General features: G+C 36.5%; 1 protein-coding gene and 1 pseudogene across 1 annotated transcript; both read right to left on the bottom strand.

Annotated features, from left to right (window-relative positions):
* Positions 1-1,963: 1,963 nt before the first annotated feature.
* LOC109675030 (mortality factor 4-like protein 1) lies at positions 1,964-3,590 on the bottom strand (annotated as a pseudogene).
* Positions 3,591-14,442: 10,852 nt separating this feature from the next.
* Positions 14,443-15,387, bottom strand: LOC109675023 (olfactory receptor 51I2-like). Its single transcript, XM_020151862.2, has one exon. The coding sequence runs from the start codon at positions 15,385-15,387 to the stop codon at positions 14,443-14,445; it is 945 nt and encodes a 314-aa protein (XP_020007451.2).
* Between the last annotated feature and the right edge of the window lie 9,565 nt (positions 15,388-24,952).

The raw sequence follows: 24,952 nt of genomic DNA on the forward strand, positions 1-24,952 counted from the left end.
ATCTGAGGACTCTCAGTGCAGACTGCATTCTGGGACATTAATTTAAAGGTCTTATAAGTAAAATTGAAACCCTAAAGTATAAAATACAAAACCAACTTTCTGGTGTGCACAGAGAAAGAATTTTAAAAATCAGAAGTTAAAGATAATTATCCCAATATAGATCCAAATTATTCCCACTGTCCACACTGTCTTTTATTATCAGGGCTGACAAGCAACAGATAAATACTGAGCATCAACCAAATGTCCGGGTAGGAGAAAGTCTTGTGAAATCATTGCATATGCTTAAAATCAGTACAGGATCATTTACTTGGCAAGATAAGCATATACATTCAGAGCAACAGAAAAGTAAAGCACTTACAGCATGTATTTATTAGATTATCTCAAAATTATACTACACTGTTTAAAACATCAAAATCTTCCTCACTAGGAAACTAAAACTTCATTAAACTTCCTTTTACCTGTTTTAAGATCAAACTGTCAAACCATTTTAAAATTTACAGATAGGGACCCCAAATCTTGTCAGGATTTAGTCCCTCCAAAGGCTTTTGTTTAAAAGCCTGTGTCTGCCTATAGTACCTCTGTTTGTGTGCATTAGTACGCACAATGTGTGTAAGATGGTGAGGAGTGGTTATGGTAGGGAAAGTAACAGTCATTCCTTGAATATGAAAATATATAGCTTTGTCTTCTTAAAATTGTATATGGCATAAAATATCATGAGAGAAATAAAAGGGTACAATTCCCAGACATTTAATATTTGACTTTCTTTACCTTATTCCAAATGTTACATATAACATCTCATATACCTGCTCTCACTGTAATTCCAGCTACATCAGAGGCTGAAGGAGGACACCCACTTTGAGGTCAACCTGGGCAAAAGAGTGAAAACTTCTTTCAAAAATAATCACAAATATATGATATGAAAACTAGTTGCATTTATTGAGCATGCACTGCAGGCTACAATCTTGCTAGAATCTTCTTATGCATTACTTAATTTTCATAGAAGTCTATAAGTTAGGATTTTTATCTACCTTTTAAGAGATGAACTGTCTTAAATTCAGGGAATGTAACTTGCCACATCATAAAATCATTGTGCAAGCCAAGATACCTATTAAGATGAAAAGCTGTGATTATAGACAAACATGATAAACACATACACACACCACAATTTCACCAGCTATAACAGGAGATAAAACAGAGAAAAAATTACCTGAAGGACAGCATCAAACAATTACAAGGAGAAGCCACAGCTAGCTCACCTAAGCCCCAGGGATTAATACACTAATGTGCTGGTTTGGTGGAGTTTGATCCATAGTCATCTGAATTTAATACATGATTTTTTTAATTTAAAGAAAAAATTTATTGAATATCTGAAAAGCAATTTCTAAAGCACTGACATTTCCTGAAAATTATAAGTACACAGGGCAATGTTAAAATATGCAATAGACACAAATATAAAAACCTTTGAAAAAAGTCACCATCCCTCAACAACTTCAACAAATAGAAAATGCCTGAGGAAGGACATGAGTGAGAGGCAAAGGATGAGTTCTCTAAGAACCATTTTAAAAAGTGGAGCACAAGTGGATGGGTGTGGTCAATTATGTAAACTGCATTGAGTCTTTGGCATTAGGAATCAGAAAAGTTTGCCATATAGCCTCAATTATGTATTATAAAAGTGCATATTGTGGAGGAAATAGCAATACAAGCTTTCAAAAATCATCTTTGTCAACTAGGCAATAAAATGTCTCTTTGTTTTCCAATATTGAAAATAGCTTTGAGTACATCAAATACAACTTTAAAATGAAAAAATGATGTAATAAAAATGGAGCAGCTGTGACCCTTTTTATTTTTCTGTTTAAAATCAGACAGAAAATAATAACATCTCAAAAGTCCATCATTTGAACAAGAAAGGACTAAGAACAAAAATGTGTTGACAGTAATGCAAAGACAAGTAAGTGAACACCTATCACACATGTTTCCAGTGGTACTCAGGAGCCATTTCAAAATAGCTGGCACTCAACAGTTTCAAATTTCTTGTCAGCTGTTTTAGGAAATTGTGCAGATAATTCAGTAATACAACATTGTTCTCATTCAGGATTTATAGGCAAATATTTCTCCAATTTGTACAAATATTCTCCATGGATGAGGAGCTCTATACACCTGGGTTGTGGGTGTGTCATAGTGATCTTAGGGTTCAGCATAGTGAAGTTCCTCAAATATGTACAATATCTGAGTGCTCACCAGTACACAGATGTATTCTTTTATCCTTGCCACAACTTTAGCAACAGCATACTCCCATTAATTGTATTTTTGGAGATTTATTGTAATTTGCAGAATCCTCTAGAATAGAATCTACATTTTTCTTGGCAGGGGAATAAAACAACTGTTTTTTTCTGGTTATTAAGTTCTACTCATTAGCAAGCCAGTATTGTAGCCCCTAAAGAGTTTTTAACGTTAACTGTATTTATGAACGGAAACCCATTTTTTAATGTCCTACTTTTTGTTTTTTCCTTTTTTTATAAAATATGGGTTGCATTATGATATTTCCACACATGCATAAAATATAATTCAATCATACTTGCCCCCATCACTCTATCTTGTCCCTCTATTAGCTCCAGCTGATCCCCACCAACACCAAATATTCCACCTGGTACATTTATGTCTTTTTGTTAGGTTGTTTGTTTGTTTGGTTGGTTGGTTGGTTGGTTGGTTTTAGTTCTAGATTCTGTCTATGAGAGAAAACAAGTAGTGTTTGCCTTGTTCAGTCTGATTTATTTTCCTTAACATGATGGCATCCAGTTCCATCCATTTTCCTACAAATGATATAATTTCATTATTCTTATGGGTGAATAATACTCCATTGTGTATCTGCATATAGCTTCTTTATCCATTCATTCTTTGGTGGGCACCTAACTTGATTGTACAACTTGGCTATTGTGAATTGTGCTACAGTAAACATGGGCATGTAGATATCTCTATCATATGCTGGCATATATTCTTTCAGGTATGTATCTAGGGGTGAAATAGCAGGATCATATGGTAGTTCTGTTTTTAGTTTCTGGAGGAACCTCCATACTGATTTCCATAGTGGCTGTAATAATCTATATTCCCACTGACAGTGCGTAAGGGTTCCTTTCTCCTCACATCTTTGCCATTTTCAACAGTAAGGTGTACCTGGGCCCTTTATTCCCCAGGAAGGCTAAGCTGTCTCACTGGGAATGCTGCCATCTCCATTCCCAGGTGTTTTCTGTTTATTTTATTTGGTTTTCACATCAACATTTTCCTACTTTAGACCAGGAGTCTTCTTTCCCAGCAGTTCCTCTCATCTTCCCCTCTATATACTGTTCCTGATCAGCTCTCAAGTTTTTGCTGTTTGTGCAGATTGATGTCCATATATTTCAGTACTCTGTTTTCTGGAAGCTATTCATCTCAATTTTTATTCCATCTAAAAAGTGTATAAAATATTTCTCTTGATTGTACTTTACCACATCCTTTACTCGTTTTTCTTCTAAAAAAAAAAAAAAAGAACCATGAAAGCATAAAATTTGTTCCCCTTTCTGGAATTTAGGCTTCAGATCTGGCTTCAGCATCATTGATAAATGAATCAACATTTCTTCCTTCCCTCACAAATCCTCCTACACTCTACCTCACACAACTTCCTATCAGAGATTTCATCAGGAACAGTCAGTTCTATGTTTTCAAGACATGAAGTTTTAAAATCATTTAATTATGTACCTTTGCTCCCTATTCTTTTTTGCCCAGAAATATAATTTCTTTCATCAGACAGAAAGTGCTAACCAACTAGGTTAGGTAATTTTTGTACACACAATAATTTTGATTATTATAAGTTGATAATATTCTGCATCATTGTCACAGTTAGTGCAAATTCATCCATGGAACACAGACCACACCAGCAGTGCTGACACACAATGGAAATGATACATCTTTCATCCAGTCTCATGTTAATCAGGCCAAAAGGAAAACAAATAACTGAGTGCATTACTCTGCTTCAGAGAAGAATGAAAGGCTACTAGAATCAGAAGCCATTTTTAAGGGAGAGACCTAGAAATGTTTGGAAGTTTAGTTTAGATGGGGACCTAAAAAAAAATCAGAAATGGTCAGGGAAAGAAAGGTGAGAGCTCCACAAATCAGTGTTTGACTTTAAAACTCTAATTTGCAGAAATGTTATGTCCTTTCAGTTCTACCTCTTGAATATCTATTTCATTGAATTCTTTTCAAATCTCACAATTTTTCTTTCAAACAATATTATACATTATTGACTTATGCACTATCTCAATATTAGATTATTACAAGAGCATCTTAACTAGTCTCAGCCCTCTTCTTACCTATTTCCCACAGTATAGAAATAATAAGTCAAATTTAGTCATTAATTTCTACTTCTATTACAATAATGTTCAAATTTTTGTATATTTATTGTAGGACTTTCAGTCATGTCTCCTCCTTCCTTTCCATCTTTGTTATTTCCCCCTTGTTTTTCTGTTCTAACCATGTCCTCCTTTTTAGTTCCTTGAATATGAAAGTTTCACCCTATCTCAAGGGTTTCACAAATGCTATTCCATTGTCCTAGAAACTCCTCCATGAAGTTTCCCTTCATCTACCTAGCTATTTATCCACATATCTCAGCTTAGACATTACTACCCTATGGAGTCTTCCCTAACCCCTAGTCTAAGCAGCTGCCATTTCTATTAATAATCACTTACATAACCCTCTCTGCTGACCTTTTCTGGTATTTTGCTGAGTTGTGATTAAACAATATGATGTAAGTGATAAATTACTTATTTAATGTCTTTCTTTTTATATCAATATGTAAATTCTGGGAAAGAAGGGTCTATTTCTCTCTTATTCTTTAATATATACAAGCACCTGGCATAATTTTTGACCAATATCAGGTAATAGTCAACTAATATTGTTTGTAACAACCAGCACCATGATTATAACAGTATGAGCATTCTTTCCCTAAGTTTCTGTAAAATTGCATTAATTACATGTGGTAAGTCACACTTCAGTTGCACACATGTATTCAACCTTTGCTTTTCTGTCATTGTATCTAGATATACAACAGCTTTACAGTACCATTTTGCAGAATGATCCATACTTATTAACTTTATTAGGTTTTTTTTAAATTAAACTTATTTCATGTTCAAACCTTTTAATTTCTAAAGGAATTCACACAATAGAAATTCTGGCTATATTGTCTGTGTTAGAGATATCTTTTCTTGGACATCACAGACAGTAATCATAACATCTCAACTTAATGGATTGTAACTGTTTTTTCCTTGTAATAACATTCATGAATTCTTATTGAGAGATTTGTGTGTTGATTGACCTTATTAATTCATTTAACTTCACAACCATCTTATAAATAGGTGCTACTTTATTGATATTTTGCATCTAAGGAAATAGCAGCACAGTGAGTTAAGTAACTATACAATAGTCTCAAAACAGGTAAGTGCTAGAATTAGCATTAAAATCTTGGTACTCTTAAGTATTATGTTGACTGGTCTCAAATGCAAGTTCAGAAAGGAAATGACAAAGATTTCTTCCTTTATTATCCAAGGATTCCATATCTGATTAACATAGGATCTGGCACATCACAGGTACACAATGAATAAATAGTCATGAAATGAATGGATGAGACTCCTTTGTGATTTCATATTTTATATGACATAAACAAAGACTGTCAGTATTGAATATGTTAAGTTATAGAAGTCAATAAAAGAAAAGACAAGAATTAGAAGTGTTTCAAGCTGGGCACCAGTGGCTCATACTTGTAATCCTAGCTACTTGGGAGGCTGAGATTGGGAGGACTACAGTTTGAAGCCACCTTGGGTAAATAGTTTGTGAGATCCCATTTCAATCAATACCTGGTCACAGTGGCATGCACCTGTCATCACAAGCTACATGGGAGGCTGAGATCAGGAGTATGATGGTTCCAGTCAAAACCTGGGGAAAAGTTGAGCGGGTGGCATCCCAACAATGGTGGGAAGTATAAAATAGAAGGATTGAGGTACAGGCTGGCCTGGGCAAAAAGGGAGATTCTATCTCCAAAGTATCCAGAGCAAAAAGGGCTGGAGGTATGGCTCAAGCAGAATACCTGCAGAGCAAGCACAAAGCCCCGAGTTTAAGCCCTATCACCACAAAAAAAGAAAGAAAGAGAATTAGAAGAGTTTTCACAGTGGTGTGATCAACTCAGAAAATAAAGATAAGGGAAAGAAATTGCTGTATACTCCTCTTCAAACTCACCAGGTGTTATACATTAAATATTTGATGTGTCAATTATCTAATAAAGTAGTAAAAAAAAAAAGAAATCTTATTACTATTGTTTTGGAACAGATAAAAAGAGCATGATAAGTTTTAAATGGCTGGATAGTTAGCTCAGATAGATAAATGCAGAAATCAATGGGATTATTTGTACTGACACCAGACCTGACATCATTCAATGTTCTATTATTTTATTTCACAATAATTATGTTATTCTCCTTTGGCAACAGGGAAACATTCTGGCCAGAGATGGGAGATATGTAGAGATAAAGTATGATATGTTCCTATTGTGTACTGAAATCCCTGAACACCAAGAGAGGACACTCTCGAAACTCGGATAGGTAGTGGGCATGAGGCAGGCCAGGACATAGAGATAAGGACTTGTAAAACATATGTGACTTAACAATATATTTTAGATTGAACATTTTCTCTCTTTCTTTGAACCTCTCTTTCAATTGCAAAAGAAAAGAAAAGAATAATGTAAAGCCTCCAAGGTTCCTTTCAATTACAAATATGTGCAAAGTAGATCACAATTCTAGCCCTGGGGAACACTCAAATCTCTCCTCACCCACCACTGGCCATCAGAAACTTCTCAAATTTTTCCCTCCCACAAGTTACCAGGGTTTCAAACCCTTGACACAGAAAGCCCACCTCTCGAATTGCCCTGATCGCTACTTTTCCAGTCGTCTGGCAGAGATCACTCCATCACTAATGATAAAGTTCCTCAATACATTCATGTGTTCGGCCTGAATTCTTCCACTCAGAATCTGGGTGTCTTCTGATCAGGAACAAAGAGAGAGAACAGCATTTTGGTTAAGCCTAGCCAGGAGGTCTTCGAAGGGTAAGTCTATATTTTGAAAGGTTATTTCTACTATCTTCTTTTTTTCTGACCCTTCTCTCTGTCTCTTGGAAACACCAGTCAGGAATAGACTTGGAAAACTGAGACACAAGCAGCCTTTTGCCACCATACTGCACTCTGTCCATGGGAAAGGTGGTCGTGAGGCACAGGGTCCATGCATCCCAGCAGGTGGCCCATGGGATACAGCAATGTTGATTCCCTTGACAGGCTTCCCTGGGCCCTCTGGTCCCAATGCAGGGCACCATGGAAATAGAAGTTTGGACTGTGGCAGTGCATCCCTCCTCCACAGTGCTGTGAGAGAGAGCTGTGCTGCCACCAGGGCCTGCTGGGCTGCTGAAGCCGCTCACACCAAATTGACATTACCTTATCCTGTTGAAGTATGCCCTAAGTGCTGCAAGCCTCTGGAACCCACTGCTTCTGGTGGAGTCCAAAAGACTAGTGTAATGACCTTGCTCTCTCCCCTCTCTCCCTCCTCTCTCTCTCTCTCTCCAGACCATGGAGGTCAGGGCAGCCATTCCAGGACAGAGCAAAGGCTATGGATGCCCACAGCCTCAAGCTCCCAGGTTCCCTCGGGAAAGGTGTTTCTTCTGCACAGGAATCTGGCCACTCAGGGTCCTCCCAGGGAGATGCAGGCCCCAGCAGGGGGTGGGGGGGAGGATAACTGCATTAAGCTGCAACCACTGTTTCTCATAGCGGAACCCAGAGACTAACAGGCAACTCTGATGAAGAGAGAAGCCGTTCTTTCTCTCCCAATCTCAAGCAGGACAGGCAAACCAGGACGCTTGAAAGCTGCGCATGCAGCCCAGCACATTTCTCTCTCTCTTAGCTGTTTTCTCCATGATTCTACCATTCTTTCAGATGTCAGGCACCTCTCCTAGTCCAAGTAAATGAACCTGATAAAGAGCTTATCCCACCTCAGTCTGCTCTTGGCATTCACTAGCACCCTGGACTCAGAATCCATCACTTTACTCCAAAACCCCTCATACACAGACAAAGACATAATCCCTGGAGGAAAATCAAAGAGAAGGAAGGGTACTTATATCTAAGCCAATTCCAGAGACGTCTGGATATTGATAGTTTTCATAAAGACCTGAGATGGGGCACTCTGAGCATCTTTGGGAGTTGCAAACCTCCAGGATAACCACCTCTTCCCTATATCCCTCTCAGTCTTAATGGAGAAAGCTTGTAGCTTGACTGCCAGAGATAAGAAAGATGGTCTGAGGGCCCTTAATGTTCATGACTAGCTTATATGAGCAGTGGCATCTGTGTCTCAGGGGGAGGTTTTGGGCCTGTATGTTGCATGTAACATGGTTTTACGTTCCATTTGTAAGTCCTTTTGGAAAGACTATGTGGTCATAGCAAATGCTGCTGCTGTGATAGAACCACTATGACTGTTTCATGTGGCTCCTACCCCATGGTAGCCATCTTTGTAATTGTGTAAGGATGGCAGCCAGTGTGGTCAGCTCCATCTTGCCATTCCCTAGGGAAGGGAGACAAGTGGCTGATGCCATCTTGTCATCCCTTAGGAAAAAACTGTAATTCACTTGTAGTTGAGGTTCTCTAAATTAATATAGTTTTATATGTGTTGTTTTTAATGCATTAAGTTGTCAATGGTTGGACAAAAAGTTGGAAATCTGTTATAAACTACTTAAGAATAATAAAACGTGCTAAGTCTATTTTGCCTCAAAAATCTAGCTAACTGATCTGCTATTAAGAATGATGACAAAAAAGTACACATTGAATTAATGTGACAGTTTTTGTGTGTCATTGTGTATATTTTGTGTATGTTTTATTAGTCTGTCTCCTACCAACATACTTGTAACCACTAAATTAATCTTTACATTTTTTTGAGCACTCAAGTTGGAATTTTTGACATGCTTAAATTGAAACTTCTCTGTGTCTATGTAAATGTCTTTAGGATGGTACTTATGCTACTATTATGAAGTTATATGTATGTATGTAAATGCAAAAATGATACCTGTTGAAAGGATTCCAAGAATTGGGGAAGGGAAAGATAAAAGGGAGTGGTGGAAGGGGTGAATTTAAGTATGATATATTTGATACACTATAAGAACCTTTGTAAATGCCAAAATATACCTGCACCCAAGCATAACAATAAAGGGGAAAAAATAAAGTTAGGTGTAAATTTACTGTGTCTCAAAAGTTATCTAAAATTCTTATCACAAACAGGTCTAACTAAAACTTTATAGACAGTAATCTTAATCTGCCTCATTCTGTTGTAAGTATAATTTGCATTCAACTTTCTTTTATAATTAGGTTTATTAACCAATGTGTTTTTATAGACTGGTATTATACAAAAATGGTAGGTTAAGATTGATTTTCTTCCTGGATCTTCTTTTAAGCTATAAGGTTACTAAGAGTATTTTGTTAAAAATGTTTTCTAAATTTGAGGTTGTTTCAAAATACAAATTAAAATCTTAAAGCTTTTAAGTTTATATGTGCATGATTGAGATGGCCACTGTTCAGAGAAATGGTTTTAAAGGACTACAGTTTGAAAGGACTACACAAACTAGCGGGACTTCCTCCAGATTTAGATGGAATCAATTATGCCACACATCTAGAAGTAGCCAAAGCTGAGAGGTATGAAGAGGGGGTTTTTATGCATGTGATATCTTGTATTAAAGTCTACCAGACTCCTGGCAAAAGGCAAACTCATGTGTTTGGCCAGGGCCTTCTGCTTAAGCAGAGGCATTATGACCATTGCTACTGGCTCCAGATATGTCCTTTTAATGGCTGATGCTCATAGAGTTGTTTAGCCCTCTTGTATTCCCTCAAATTAGACTGGCACCTAACTCCAGTACATCTGGCCTCTAACATAGATATTGCCCAAACAACAGTCCTTAACTGCCTGCACTTATAGCAGCAGTCCAATAAAAAAGGGCCATTCAGCTACTCCCCTCCTAAGTGGGTTAGGGATAGTTACAGGCATAAATACCTGTAGGAGAAGTAACCAATAGATTATCTGATGGTTCTCACTTTTCAAAATGAAAAATTAGATCTTCTGACAGCTAAAAGAACTTCTCAAATCTGATGATAATCATCAGAATCCTGGGAAATATCTTTTTAAGACTTAAAATTGTACATCCTGGCTACTGCACCTGGCAAAGCCCCTTCTGATGCTTTTACTACTGTTCATGTTCTGGCCATGCCTGCAAAACTTGTTAACCTGATTTATCTCTTCCAGCACGAAAGAGTCAGATATTGAGGCAACACAGCCATCTCTGCAGATGGGTGAGAGTCTCATGAAGAACCTTGATGGAAATGCACAAAGATCTCAACAATAGATACCATCTGATGACTGAATGAATTCCAAGGGATAGCAGTAGGAGGGGCATGTACCTGTTAGGTACTTCAGATCTTTGTCGGGTCTGAAGCAGATATCAAAGACATAATTCCCTCCCTTAGTACCCCCCAAAAAGATTTTTTTCAGGGTGTCTTCTGATCAGAGACCACACAAGATGACAACAGGTGGACCCTCCACAGTCCATGGACACATCTGGAATAGAATGACTCTACTAAGGAAACGAAATGTTTGTCCCTGGAGATGGGAGGAGAAATGCACTTGGAAAGCATCTAGGTGGAAATCCAGCAGGGCACCAATACTCAACCCCTCCCTTGAAGCTCATATCCTCAAAGCCTTCAGTTTGCTCTCAGTTGCCTTAATTTCTCTCTCTCCCCTCCCTCTTTATTTCAAACGTAATGTATATGCATTATTCAAGAGTAGAAAACACAGATAAGTAGAAAATGTGTCTTTACATATCTCATTAGAAAGAAGTAAAGAATAAAATTTCTGTTAATCCTTCTAAATACTTCTAGAAAAATGTATAGATATTTTTAAATGACATATTTTTATTCCCACAAAATCAGCATCTACAAATTCTGTCCAATGGTAGCCATAGTGTTGATATAGAGGGAAGGACTAAATACAATTACAGATACAGGGATTGGTAAAATAACTCCTACTTAAGTTTTATGACATTAGTCAATGATTCCATCAAAAATATGTAAATAAAATGTTTAAAAGATGAAGAAATCGTTTTCCTCTTGTTTTAACCATCAAGTATATGATTTAATAAATTCAGAAAATTAACAAAAATTGTGTTTTTTTATGAATGACTTTTAAAATATTTTTTGAAATCTACTCTTGCTTACATGCATGCATCATTATTTAACTCATATAATATGATGAATTACCTTGAGTTCTAAAAAGTAACTCTTTTAATTCTAAAACATGAGTAGATTATAGTTTCACTCATATGTATATGAATACATTTTTGTATTCATAATTTACACTATTTTCTCCTATATTTTCATTAGTGTGTTCAGTCTACAGGATTTTCACTGACATAATTTTTTCATATAGTTCATCAGGATTATATTTAGCATCACTTTCAAAGTTTGTATAATTTAGCAAATAAAACAGGAATAGTTTCTTGGTATAAATGTAAGATAAAGAAACTGACTATAGTGTTTTAAATGTAGGTTACAGTATAATTAATTTTTAGTTCTTCCTCAATTATCATTCAATTTTTCATGTGCTCACATTTTATTACTGCCTCAAAACACAAATTTTTAAAAGACTTAAATTTATTTACAAGCATCTTACTGCAATCTTAAAAAATATTTCCAACCAGGATGATACATAATATTCAAGTTTTCTGTTTTCCATTTTATTTCACTTTACAAAACTTGGTTTATTGTGCAAACTTGTCAAATATCAGTATTACATTATATTCCCTCTTTCCATTCCTACTAATTTACTTCTTTTAAGTTTTTCATATGTATTATATAGTATTTTATTCTATTATAGTTTCTCAAATTTAATTCTTAATTTTTGAAGCTCTTATTTTTCTAAAAAAAGATATCACAAATTTATAAGACCATAAATTTAGACAGAACAAATCATTGTACGTCATGTTTTACTAACAAGTCTTCCTACTTTATTATTTGTTTATTGCTATATATATATTTACATAAAATTTAAATAAAAACACAAAATGTACAAAGTTTCAATATTGCATAAATAAGATCACATAACACAATTCATTTGCTTTTGTTTTATTGCCAAGTGGATAGCTGGTGGAAATGAAAATAAATACCGGCATGAATGGCTACTATGCATATGTGAATATGTGTTTTTCATGAAAATTACCTACTAGACATAATAGTTGCTAGAAAAATATCCAACCCCCATTATGACTGCATTTCCATAGTCATAAGTAATGACTTGCATGATGTACCACTTTAAAGAAAAACGAAGGCAAAACAGACTCTGTCTGGGGTTAGTAGCAGTGAGAGTGGGGAGGACTTAAGGAAAAGGCAAAGGAGAGTGAATATGGTAGAAATATATTCATGTTTGAAAATGGAAAAATGAGACTTGAAAGTATTCTAAGAAGGAGGGAAGGGGCAGAAAGAAGAATGATAGAGGGGGTGAATTTAGGATGCATTGCAAGCACTTTAGTAAAGATGATAATGTACCCTCAGTGCATCAAAAATATGACAACAAAAATAAAAACTTTTTAAAGGAAGAAATTAAAACTGTGCACAAAAAATTTAAGGTAAGATGGCTAATAGGAGCATACATTGTCAAAATGAGGGAATAGATAAGAGAACATATATATTTGAATTTTAAAAGGAAACCAAGAACATAATTTTTGCTAAAATATGGCCCCCTTTTTACTTTGCCAAAATCTATTAACTGCAATTCTAACTATTTCTATGATATCAACAGCTGATGGCAAGAATCCTACTGGACCATGCCTGTTACCCTCTACTACTATCAACTCAAAGTGGATTTGTGATCTTAATATCAGACCTGAAAACATGCAGTTAGTACATGAAAGAGCAAGGAATATCCTGGAAGCAATAGGTATAGGCAAGGACATCCTCAGTAGAACTCCAGCAGCCCAGCAACTAAGAGAAAGGATGGATAAATGGAACTACATGAAAAGAAAAAAATTCTGCACAACAAAAGAAATGGCCTTTAAATTGAAGAGACCACCCACAGAGTGGGAGAAAATATTTCCTAGCTAAACATCAGACAAAGGACTGATAACCAGAATACACAGGGAGCTCAAAAAACTAAACTCCCCCAAAATCAATGAACCAATAAAGTGGGCAACTGAACGAAACAGAACTTTTTCAAAGGAAGAAGTCCAAATGACCAAGAAATGCATAAAAAATGCTCACAATCCCTGGCCATAAAGAAAATGCAAATCAAAACCACACTAAGATTCCACCTTACTCCTGTTAGAATAGCTAGCATCAAGAATACCACCAACAACAAATGTTGGTGAGGATGTGGAGAAAAAGAGCCTTCATATACTGCTGGTGGGAATGTAAGCTAATATAATCACTTTGGAAAACAATATGGAAGCATCTTAAGAAACTAAACATACATCTGCATATGGTCCAGACTCCTAGGGATACACCCAAAGGAATGTGGCTCAGGTTATTCCAAAGGCACCTGCATACACATGTTTATTGCAGCACTATGTACAACAGCCAGGTTATGGAAACAGCCAAGATGCCCCACTACTGACCAATGGATTAAGAAAATGTGGTATTTATACACAATAGAATTTTACTCAGTCACAATGAAGAATGAAATTTTATCATTGCAAGGGAAGTTAGCCAGGCTTGGATGGCCAAAAATCTTTGTTCTCCCTCTTATGTGAATTATAGACATAAAACAAATGCAATAATGTTATTGGACACTAAGGGGAAAATGTGCATGAGAGGAATAGGGAAAGAGAAGGAAACCTAAAACTTGAATGTGGTAGATGTGCCCACTGTAGAGGAGCAAATATAGTAATGTTAAACTAACAGAGGCCACTGTGGGAAGGGGACCAGGAAGTAATGAAGAGGTCTGTCAGAGATAAACCAGTGTGGGTTGCAATACACAAGTGCACGGAAGCAACGCTAGGACTTTCTCTGTATAGTTATCTTTATCTCAAACTAACAAAAACACTATGTCTTTCTCATTATCTCCTATGTTTTCTCTTCAACAAAATCAGAGGACAAGAGAGCGGAACAGGTTCTGCCTGGAAGTGGGGAGGGGTAAGTGGGCAGGAGGAGAGGGGAGATGGGCCAAACAATGTATACCCATGTAAGTAAATATAAGAATGATAAAAGAATGGAAAATAAAAAAGAAAAGAATCCTACTGGGAAGGCCAGTGACCAACAGAATATTAAAAATTCATTGTCAAAGCAACTCTTAAAGACACAATTTGTGAAATTTGTGAAGATAGGTTACGCATCCTGATTCTACCGGTATCTCTTACTCAGAACTTGGTTCCCAGCGGTGTTTTGCAAAGCCTCTGATGAATCTCTTTGGTTTTGATGGAGTAGATGATGGGATTCAGCATTGGAGGTACAAATAGATAAATAAGGGAGAGGAGTGTGTGTATGTACTGTGGGGCATGCCTCCCATAGAGAGCAACCATGGACACACCAACCATGGGCACGTAGAAGATGAGCACAGCACACAGGTGTGACACACAGGTATTGAGTGTCTTTAAGCGTTCCTCCCGGGAGGCAATAGCAAGTACAGAATGAAGTATGAGCACATAAGAGAGGAGAATGAGAGCAGAATCCAAGCCGAAGGTAGAGATGACAATAAACAGACCAAAGATATTGTTAATGGTGATGTCACCACATGGCAGGCGGATCAGGTCTGGGTGCAGGCAGTAGGAATGGGAGAGCACATTGGTCTTGCAGAAGGATAACCTCTTCAGAAGGAAAGGTAATGGCAAAACCATGCAAAAACTGCGGATAAAAACAGTCATGCCCATCTGGACCACACGGGTATCAGTGAGTACTGTGGCATAGCGCAGTGGATTACAGATGGCCACATAGCGATCAAAACTCATGACCAGGAGGACCTCAGACTCCAAGAAGGAGAAAAGATGAATAAAGAACATTTGGGCCATGCAAGGATTAAAACTGATATCCCTTAAATGGAAGCAAAATGTGACCATTACTGTGGGCAGTGTGGAGAAAGACACACCTAAGTCATTAACTGAGAGCAGGGACAGGAAGTAATACATAGGCTGGTGCAAACTTTGCTCCTCCTTGATAATGAGAAGGATAAGAGCATTGCCTGCAATAGCGACAACATAGAGGGCACCAAGGAGCAGAAACATCCAGTGCTGGGAGGTCTCCAGCCCTGGGAGTCCTATCAAGGTGAAAGAAGGCAACCCTGAGTTGTTGTGAGGTTCAGCTCCCATTCTAGTTCTCCTGCTTAGATTCTCCAGCCACAACCCTGTGAAGAAGACAAATATACAGTTTTATGCATGGCCTCTGCCCAACATCATATTAAGTCTCTCATGTATCATCTAATCTCTCTCTTTAGAGCATTAAGCAGTTATCATTCATCTGTGCCTCCCATTATTACAAAGATCTATGAACTCTCCGAGTTGTCTTACTGTATCCAGCTTGTAAGTCACGTGTTCTGCTTACTTTCATCTATGTCTGCTCAAAGATATAAACTGGTTTTTTTCAACCTATGAGAACCATTTATTTTTTATTCCTATCACTGCTGGTAAATGCAAGGGGCTGGGAAACACAAAGGTCACAATCCTTAAAGCCTGTGGGCTATAAGAAAAGATCTATTTCTTTGGTTTCCCTCTCCCAATTCAGAACCAAAGCACTCCTTATACCAGAGGATTTCAAGTTCCTTATCTTCTATAATCTCTTTTCTTTCCAATCTCAGGTTAAAGTCAATGTCACTAAAAAGTCTTTTTAAGTCCAGACTGTCCAGATTTAATTTTAAAATATAATTTTTACTATAAGAATATTGGTGATTCCTGAAAATGTTGAAATTCTGTCAGTACCAAGAGATATTAAGATCTTTTCCAAAAGTTAGGATCATCAAACTGGACTTAACACATGGTGTGCAAATCTAGATAATCCAGAAGAGTAATACTTCATCTAAGCCCCAGATCGTCTAGTCTGGAATGCAACTGTTTTTTAGATGAGTTCTTATTTATTTATCTATTTAGATGGTACTGGGGTTTTGACTCAGAGCCTCATGCTTGCTAGGCAGGCACTCTACCACTTAAGCTACTCCACCAGCCCTGGAAAGCAACCTTGAAAATTCATCCTCCAAGGAAAGTAATATCCCACTGCCACTCAAGAGTCATTTTCTAATTTTTCCTTGGAGGTGTGTTTCAATGTTTCCTACATGAAATCACTCTAAGAAGAAAGGTCAGGAAGGTGGAGGCATAGCATATGTGACAATGCATATACATGGACCCTCAAAGGTGCATATACATCTTACACTTTCATACATACACACACATCCAGGTATTCACAGGTCTTACTTCATATCCACTGGTGTGATGTAGATACACGGTAACTGTTTTATACTCCCTTGGTCACAGATAACACTATCACAACACATGGCTACTCATTGGTGGTATAAAATATGTTTCAAGTATTCCCCCTTTCTTACACTCTTCTGAACACTTATTTATAAACACAACACACAACACATACACATAGTATAACAAATACGTCAGCATTGATGTAACCACAGTAATAATCTCACTAATATTCAATATTGGAAATCCAATTCAAATTGAAGATCATGTTATTGGATAATTTCACCTCATTTCTTCTTTGATTTTTCTTCAGTTGTACATTCACGAGCCAAGTATAGGAGTATAACTGTAGTTAATGTAAGAAGAATGATATACCCTCAAGACAAAATTTACTTTGATGCATCAGCCTCTTAACCTAATAGTGTGTGGTTTGGTATTAAGGTTTGATTCAGATGAGAACATGGTACAATTTCTCTGATATACTGGGTTTTGGAAAAAGGTTAATTTGGATTGTTAGGAGATAAGATGTGAGGTTTGGAGTTTGCCTGGAATTTCAGTAAAAATGTTAAAATTAGAGATAAGGTCCTGATAAAGAATCCAAGCATGCGATGTGAAAAAGGGAGCACTCACTGGATGGAAGACTCTTCTTTTCCCTGTAGCTGTATGTACTGTTGTGAGTCCAGCCAGCAGAGCAGCATCTGCCCATTTTCTCTGACATAAATTTATATATACCTATATATCCCACAATCATTTGTATGAGAGGGAAGAGAGAAAGTTGAAATAATTGAAAGGATGGCAATAATGAATATGGAGCTGAGCCATACGGAAATTGTTCCCAGGAGAATCTCACTCTTAGACTTGTTATCCTTGATGTCATCACCCATGTACACTAGATCAACTCTTGTTGATAAGAATTGTAAACAGCTGCATAAAATGCCCACCTCATGCCTCGCCATAGACATCCTGAGACGCCCAGATTCACTATTAGACACACTCAGCTATTTACTTACTAGTATTTACATTGCCTCTTTCTAATTTACACACATTCCAACAAACATGAGCATGCTCTAAAACTCCCCAATGCTCTGGTCAATAAAGACATATCTTAACATATCAAATACACATTATAATCTGTGTTTTAAAGAAAATCAGAAGGCACCTATAGTTCTACAACCTAGTGCAAACCCATGGTATATTTCTACCATGATTAAATATACATGTAAATGTATTGGTATGCAGTTATTATAAGTTTTAACAAAAAATGATCATCCTATATTGCAACATAAATATTAGAATTTTAATATAATGTTAGCCCATTCCATTGTGATTGAATAAAGGAACATGGTAAATATGTATAATTTGTTTGAACATAGCCTATTATTATACATCTAGATATGTTTAAAAGAAATTCTGGGATAAATAAGAACAGATATGAAACTCTTAGGACATTTCTGATCTATTTTCTCAAAATAAATTCCTATTTTGTATTAGTTTCCATTCCTTCATGCAAATATTTTTGTGCCAATCTGCTGACAGATTGTAGCTAATTGTCATCTAACTATGCTGTCCTTAGTTACCAAAAATGCTATTTTTTTATTTAGTGTGTGGGAAGAGAACAGGAGTTTGAACTCAGGGCCTCACACTTGCAAGGCAGGAGGCAGGAGCTCTATCCCTTGAGTCACACTTTCGACCTTTTTGCTTTAGTTATTTTTTGGATAGTGTCTCGCATTTTTGCCTTGAATCAGCCTCAGACTATGGTCCACGTACCTATTCCTCTTGTGTAGCAAGGATTACAGGCATGCACCATACCTGGTTTATTTGTTGAGATGGGAAATCTCACTAACTTTTTTGCTCAAACCGGCCTCAAAATTCTGTACTCCAAATCTCAGTCTTCCAAGAAGCTGGGATTACAAGCATGTACCACCTCATATTAGCTTATCTGAAAATTTTATATTACTAGTTTTAATGCATCATGATGGATTATGCTTTTATTGTTTCTCTTTATGACACCTTATGGTATTATGTGACCTCATTATAAAGAATATGAGCTGATTTTAATGTTTTATATATGCTACAGAAGAGTGAGTGGTGTCTGGAGAAGGTGATGGATATGTTAAATAGCATGGTGTGGGTGCTCAGGTCACACACAGTACACTGGTATATCAGAACATCATATTGTATAGCTGAAATATACACAATTTTTATTTTTATACTTTAATAATGCTGGAAAAAATCAATATCAATGTACGAGGAAATCGCTCATATTGTAACAAATATGTGAAAAATCAAATGATATGTCTGACCCTGACTGAATCTCTAGCGTGGACACAGATGTCACAATAGATATTTCAATAGAAACGTCTGAAAATGTGAGCATGGTCTGTGGATGAAGTTAATGTTTGCTGTCACATCTGTAATTTTGTTTACTGTTTTATGATTATATAAATCACTGTCTTCATTTTTGGGAAATGAACTGTGAAATATTTAAGAGTAAATAGGCACAGTGTTCATGACTTACATTTGAATAGCTCAGAAAGATAGAATGTAGATAGAACATACACACATATGGAAAGACAATGAGAAAATTTATAAAGTAAATGGGACAAAATGTAAATATTTGCTAAATCTCTGTAATGAATGTGCAGAATTTCTTGTCTGATTTTGCTACATTTTGTAAACCTAAAATTCCACCAGAATTAAAATTTACTTTAAACTTTGTTACAGACATTTAGTAGGCAGCAAATTTTTAGAATATTTTGTCATTGTTTTTAGGGCTCTGTGACATCTGTGAATTGTCAGTTTCAAAAATTGTGTTCTTTCTTCATTCTAAATAAAGATAGTTAAATTTGAATTTTTTAGAAGACCCTTCAACTTATTTTGAAGTTTAGCAAGGGTTGTTTTTTTTATTTTTTAATTTTTATTTTATTTATATGTGCATACAATGTTTGGGTCATTTCTCCCTCCTTCCCCCACCAACTCCCTGGCCCCTCTCCGTCCCTTACCCCCGTTATCCTTTGCTACCCGGCAGAAACTATTCTGCCCTTATCTCTAATTTTGTTGAAGAGAGAGTATAAGCAATAATAGGAAGGAACAAGTGTTTTTGCTGATTGAGATAAGGATAGCTACACAGGGCATTGACTCACATTGATTTCCTGTGCGTGGGTGTTACCTTCTAAGTTAATTCTTCTCGAACTAATCTTTTCTCTAGTTCCTGTTCCCCTTCTCCTATTGGCCTCAGTTGCTTTAAAGTATCTGCTTTAGTTTCTCTGCATTGAGGGCAACAAATGCTATCTAGTTTTTTGGGTGTCTTACCTATCCTTATACCTTCCTTGTGTGCTCTTGCTTTATCATTGTGCTCAAAGTCCAATCCCCTTGTTGTGTTTGCCCTTGATCTAATGTCCACATATGAGGGAGAACATACGATTTTTGGTCTTTTGTGCCAGGCTAACCTCACTCAGAATGATGTTCTCTAATTCCATCCATTTACCTGCGAATTATAACATTTCATTATTCTTCATGGCTGCATAAAATTCCATTGTGTATAAATACCAGCAAGGATTGGTTTTGTATTGCAAATTAAAGCAAAGAGAACTAGAAAGGAGAAAGGATAACCCTTGGCTCTCCAGGCTCTGACATGCAGTGGGTGGGAGCTAGGGGGCACCCTTCAATATGAAGATGTGTGAAACCCTAGAAAATCTGAATCTGAACCCTGCCACTGCAGGGAGAGAGGACCTGGTCTTCCATGAAGAGAAAAGAAGTCCAGTTCTCTTCTCTTCCTCCCACCTTTCTCATACACACAAACACACATAGACACACAAACACACACACAGATAATCACACAAACACGTAGACACCAACACATGCAGATACATGCATGCACACACACCACACACAAAAAAGAAAAGAGACCATGTAGCTCAATGGGACAGGACATATTTAATTCTTACAGAATTCAAATTTCTGAATCAAGTAGATGAATTTCATGTTTTTCCCTGACTTTTATGATAAGCTTCCCTATCTTTCTATTAAGCTGTGACTTTCAACTGATGTTGGTTTAAGTGACATGGTATGCTTTATACCAGAAGAAATCTCTTGATTTCCACACTCAAGGCTGCACAGTTGTATGGAATAAATGCTCTTCAATTAAATCTCTAATGAATACTTTGCTTGATTTTCTTTTTGTGACATCATGTGCACTGTGTAAATCCATAGTCTGTACTCCTTACTTCTCTTCACCATTGCCTTTTCTTCACTTTATTTCTGCTTTGCACTTTTTTTAATGAAAAGTCTCCTCCATATGTTCTTGACAATTTCAATTCTGCCAGACTCTAATGTGTGTGTTGTTTCTGCTGGAATAATATACCATCTCTGCTATGTTTCATTAGCTCTCCATTTATCATGGTAATGCTTATTTCATAGAAACTATAAACATCAAATATATTTTCATAAGTTATCTTAATATCCTAAAATTACTTTTTATTAAAGAAAGTAGTTTGCTGAATCTACAGAACATTTCGTCTGTTTTCTTTATGTCTTTAAATGAAAATAAATCAATTCAAATTAGTGTGTGAAGTCAGGCTAATAATGAACACTTCATATTAATTTCATTATATGTGAGACCTTAATGAAACTATCTTTGTATCTAACTACAGCATGAATGTGTTAGTCTTTCATCACTGTGACAAAATACCCTTGAAAACAAGTTAAGGGAGTTAAGATTTATTTTGGCTCATTGTTATAGAGGATTTGCTCACAGTCCGCTGGCTTTTTTTCTTGTAGGCCTGTGGCAAGGCAGAAACATCAAAACAGAAGGGCATGGTAGAGGAAAGCTGCTTGTCTTATAGCAGTGAGAGGAGAGAGAGAGAGAGAGACAGAAAGACAGAGAGAGAGAGAGAGAGAGAGAGAGAGAGGAGCCCTTGTGACATGTTACCTCCAAACAGACTATACCTCTTAGTTTCCACTAGTTCCTAACAATGCCATCATATTGTGAATCCATCAATTCATTAATCTATTGACTAGGTCAATGCCCTCATAAGCTAATCATTTCTAAAAGCTCATCAGCTGGCAACAGTCTCCAACAAATGAACTTTCAGGTGACATTTCAGATTCAAATCAGTGAGTGACAATATACAATGTGTAGTAGTACTAAACCCAAAATCAATATTCATATTTTAAGAGATACTCTCTGAGCATGGTTTCAAGAGGAAGCAATATGGACCAGTTTGAAATACACATCCTAATAAGTTATGGCTCTTTCTGCTCTTCATTGGTTTTAAGATTACGAAAAAGTGAAGAAAAAAACTCTGGGTAAGGTCTTTCACTGGAATGAAAATTTTGCATCTAGGGTTTTCCAGTGACCTAGCCTAGATCATGTGGCTAAAAAGGGGCCAGGCTGTGCCTTGAACTCTGGGCCATTTGATTCTAAGTCCTATGTTACTTTTATTTCTCCAAACAGGGTAACAAGCATTTTAGGCACAAATCTGATGTTATGTCATTAGCAAAAGTTGAGTGTCCTTAACCAGGGAAATATAGCTTCCTTCTACGTCCTCTGCAACAAATAAACTTGGAGAATATGTACATTTGGGGAGGCTGCATCACACAAGAGATGTGGACTTGCATGCCTATGAAAAATGTGATAGCAATGATAAAGACTGTGCCCACGCTAGTGCATTTAGTACTCAGCATGTCTAGCCTAGAGGAGACAACCTCATGCAGACAGCCAGCTAGCCTTGAAGCCAGGGATGCTGTCACAAAGAAGAGAAATTAAACTTGATCAGTGTGGCATTGGAGGCGGAAGGTGCAGAAAAAGAGATTTGTGCCTAATATAAGCAAGAAGTTTTGGTATATCAAAGCTACTCTAAAATGGAATAATATGCTTCATTAGATCCTGTTTGCAATTGAGATAAAGATATTTGATCAAAAGTAAATGACTGCTGGACCTGAGACTTCCTATCTTCTGCCACAAAGTTTAAAAGAGGTCACAGCACCCACATTTCCCTGTTTGCCTTGCAACTGGGTATGGCTATGTGACTGAGTTCTAGCTCTTGCTGTGTGAGCAGGAGTCTGACACCTTTTGCACCCTTTGCTCTCTCTCTCTCTCTCTCTCTCTCTCTCTCTCTCTCTCTATATATATATATATATATATATATACATATATACATATAGGTTGGAATGATAAAGGGGAAGAACCAGATTGCTTTTCTCACATGGGCAAGGACTATTCTCCAGTGCACAGCAGAACAATACAGTAGACCCCAGGACCACCTGCTGACCCTGGATTACCTTACTAACTAAGTATGGTTCCATGAGAATAAAAGATGGCTGTTTAGTTGATGCTTCCATGGTTTTTAGTCTCTCTTCTAGAGCAACTTGGTCTATGTCCCAATTAGTTTAGCCATTTCTGGGTGATCATGTACAGATTATTAAGTTCTTATAGAGTGATTTCTGTATTTTTTAATTCTGTACCCTCACCAAAAATTTATCTTCATTTGCCAAATCCATCCATCTCCACAGTCTTCAAACATGGTCAAATACAAGCACCTCATTTTTTTTTTCAGTGACCTTGTTTTTTTGTCTTGGAATTCTAAAAATTAAATATTTTTGATCTCCTGCTTGTCTTTTAGCCCTACATCCCTTCTGTTTCAAAGGCTCACCTTCTTTTCCTATAGGAATACCCATTAAAATGACACAGAAGATACAAAATATTATAGTTTCATTTGTAGTATCTAAATTTAAGGATTTTTTTTAAGTTGAGGCATTCTTTAACTCACATATGATAAGCTTCTTCTAAAATAGTTTTCTCTTAGAAAACAAACCTACAAGGTAGGCCTCTCTCAAGTTAAAGGTTCACTTAATACATGTGTGTTTGGGCTCCAAAGATGTGAAAGATCAACCACAGTTTTGTTTTTGTCAGAACAACAGCCAGAAGGATATTCTTGCTGATTAAATGTGTCTCTCTCAGTAAAATAAAATAGCTAAGCCAAGGATATGAGTCCCTGACTTCTGTTACTGCTCCTAGGAAAAGTGATGCCAGTGATGGATGAAGTCAGTGATGGATGGAGCCAGATTCTAAGATACACACTGCCATCATTTTATTTCCATCTTCCCCTCATATCTTTCCTCTTATCATAATGAGCTTACCACTTATCTCCTAATTATGCAAACTTTAAATGTTCTTAAAGATTTTGCTCTATAATTTTTCTTCCCTTCATTTATACTTTAAAACCTAAAGTGTATCATTCAGAATGTAATAGTGTTGCCAATAACAACAACAATAATGTTGCTCAATCTTAAAAAAAAAAAAGATGTCTTTATTTCTCTTCAACTAAAGACCTTCTTACCTGCTCACACTGCCTACATTCTTCTGTGGGTCTAGTAGGTGAGACATAATTATAGTAGAGATCATGGTGGTATAAATAAAGTTGATGAGTTTATTGGGGTCTTGGTAAGAAACAAAAGGCACACACTAATCTGAATCCAAAGAGAATTTAATAAACTTGCTAGTAATTGAGAGGTAGAGGAGTTAATGAAACAAAACTTGATATTTGAAAAAATAATAGATGCTAGACTAGTATCAGAAATGGATTTTTAACTAGTATCAAAAATCCTTTATCACTTCTTTTCCCTGGAAGTAAAGAGAAGAAAAAAAGTGTCACTGAAGAGACGTAAGTGATGTGGATGTAGTAGATCCACTACCTCACAAGCTCCATAAGTGATGCTTCCAACTAGAACCCTGATATCCTGGAAGGCTGGAGTGGAAGAATGAGTAACTCTACACTTGCACTATAATCTTGCCACTGTGTGCCATTGGTTCAATCCATCTGAATGTCAAAGAAGTTTGATTACAGCATATGAAGCCCAGCTCTCCATGATACCTGCTATGCAGAAAGAACAAAGCAAATCTAGAGAAGCAAATGGAAAAAGAATCAAAGCCATATAGTCTTTTGGGTTCTTCTTGTTGAGCTGGGTCATCTCCTCATATGCTACTTACAAATCCACAATTTGGTTTGGCTTTACTATTTGAAGCATTTTGTATTTCTGTCTGTGCATTACATATCACTAGGATGATTCTTATTCAGTCAGATTGACTTTGCTCCCAAGGTACAACCAATAATGTGCAAGCATGACTTGTAATTCATGTCCTAATCACTTGTTTCTTAGGTTGAGTGCTTATGATTATTTTGTTTTTTTTTTATTTTAGGCAATGAGTTATAATAATTAATTTTGCTTTAGACACTTTGATTGGTTTAGAAGTCCTTCCATATTCTTAAATATATTTATATACTTAACTTTACTGATTTTGCAATTACTCTGAAGGATTTTTTTCCTTTCAGACATTATCACAATTGTTTACATAAAAAATATGAAAGGAGAATCTCAAAGGCATTTACTTACTCCCCCATCCTTAGAATTCTACGTAGTTTAGAAGAAGCTGAAGTTCTCGTACATCATGAAGAAAGATTCTGGTATC

The sequence above is a fragment of the Castor canadensis genome, chromosome 1 (genome assembly GCF_047511655.1).
Source record: "Castor canadensis chromosome 1, mCasCan1.hap1v2, whole genome shotgun sequence".
In the NCBI taxonomy this organism is placed as follows: domain Eukaryota; kingdom Metazoa; phylum Chordata; class Mammalia; order Rodentia; family Castoridae; genus Castor; species Castor canadensis.

What these genes read in the sequence shown, in the direction of transcription:
- LOC109675023 (XM_020151862.2), bottom strand. Translation starts at nt 15,387, where the DNA reads ATGGGAGCTGAACCTCACAACAACTCAGGGTTGCCTTCTTTCACCTTG.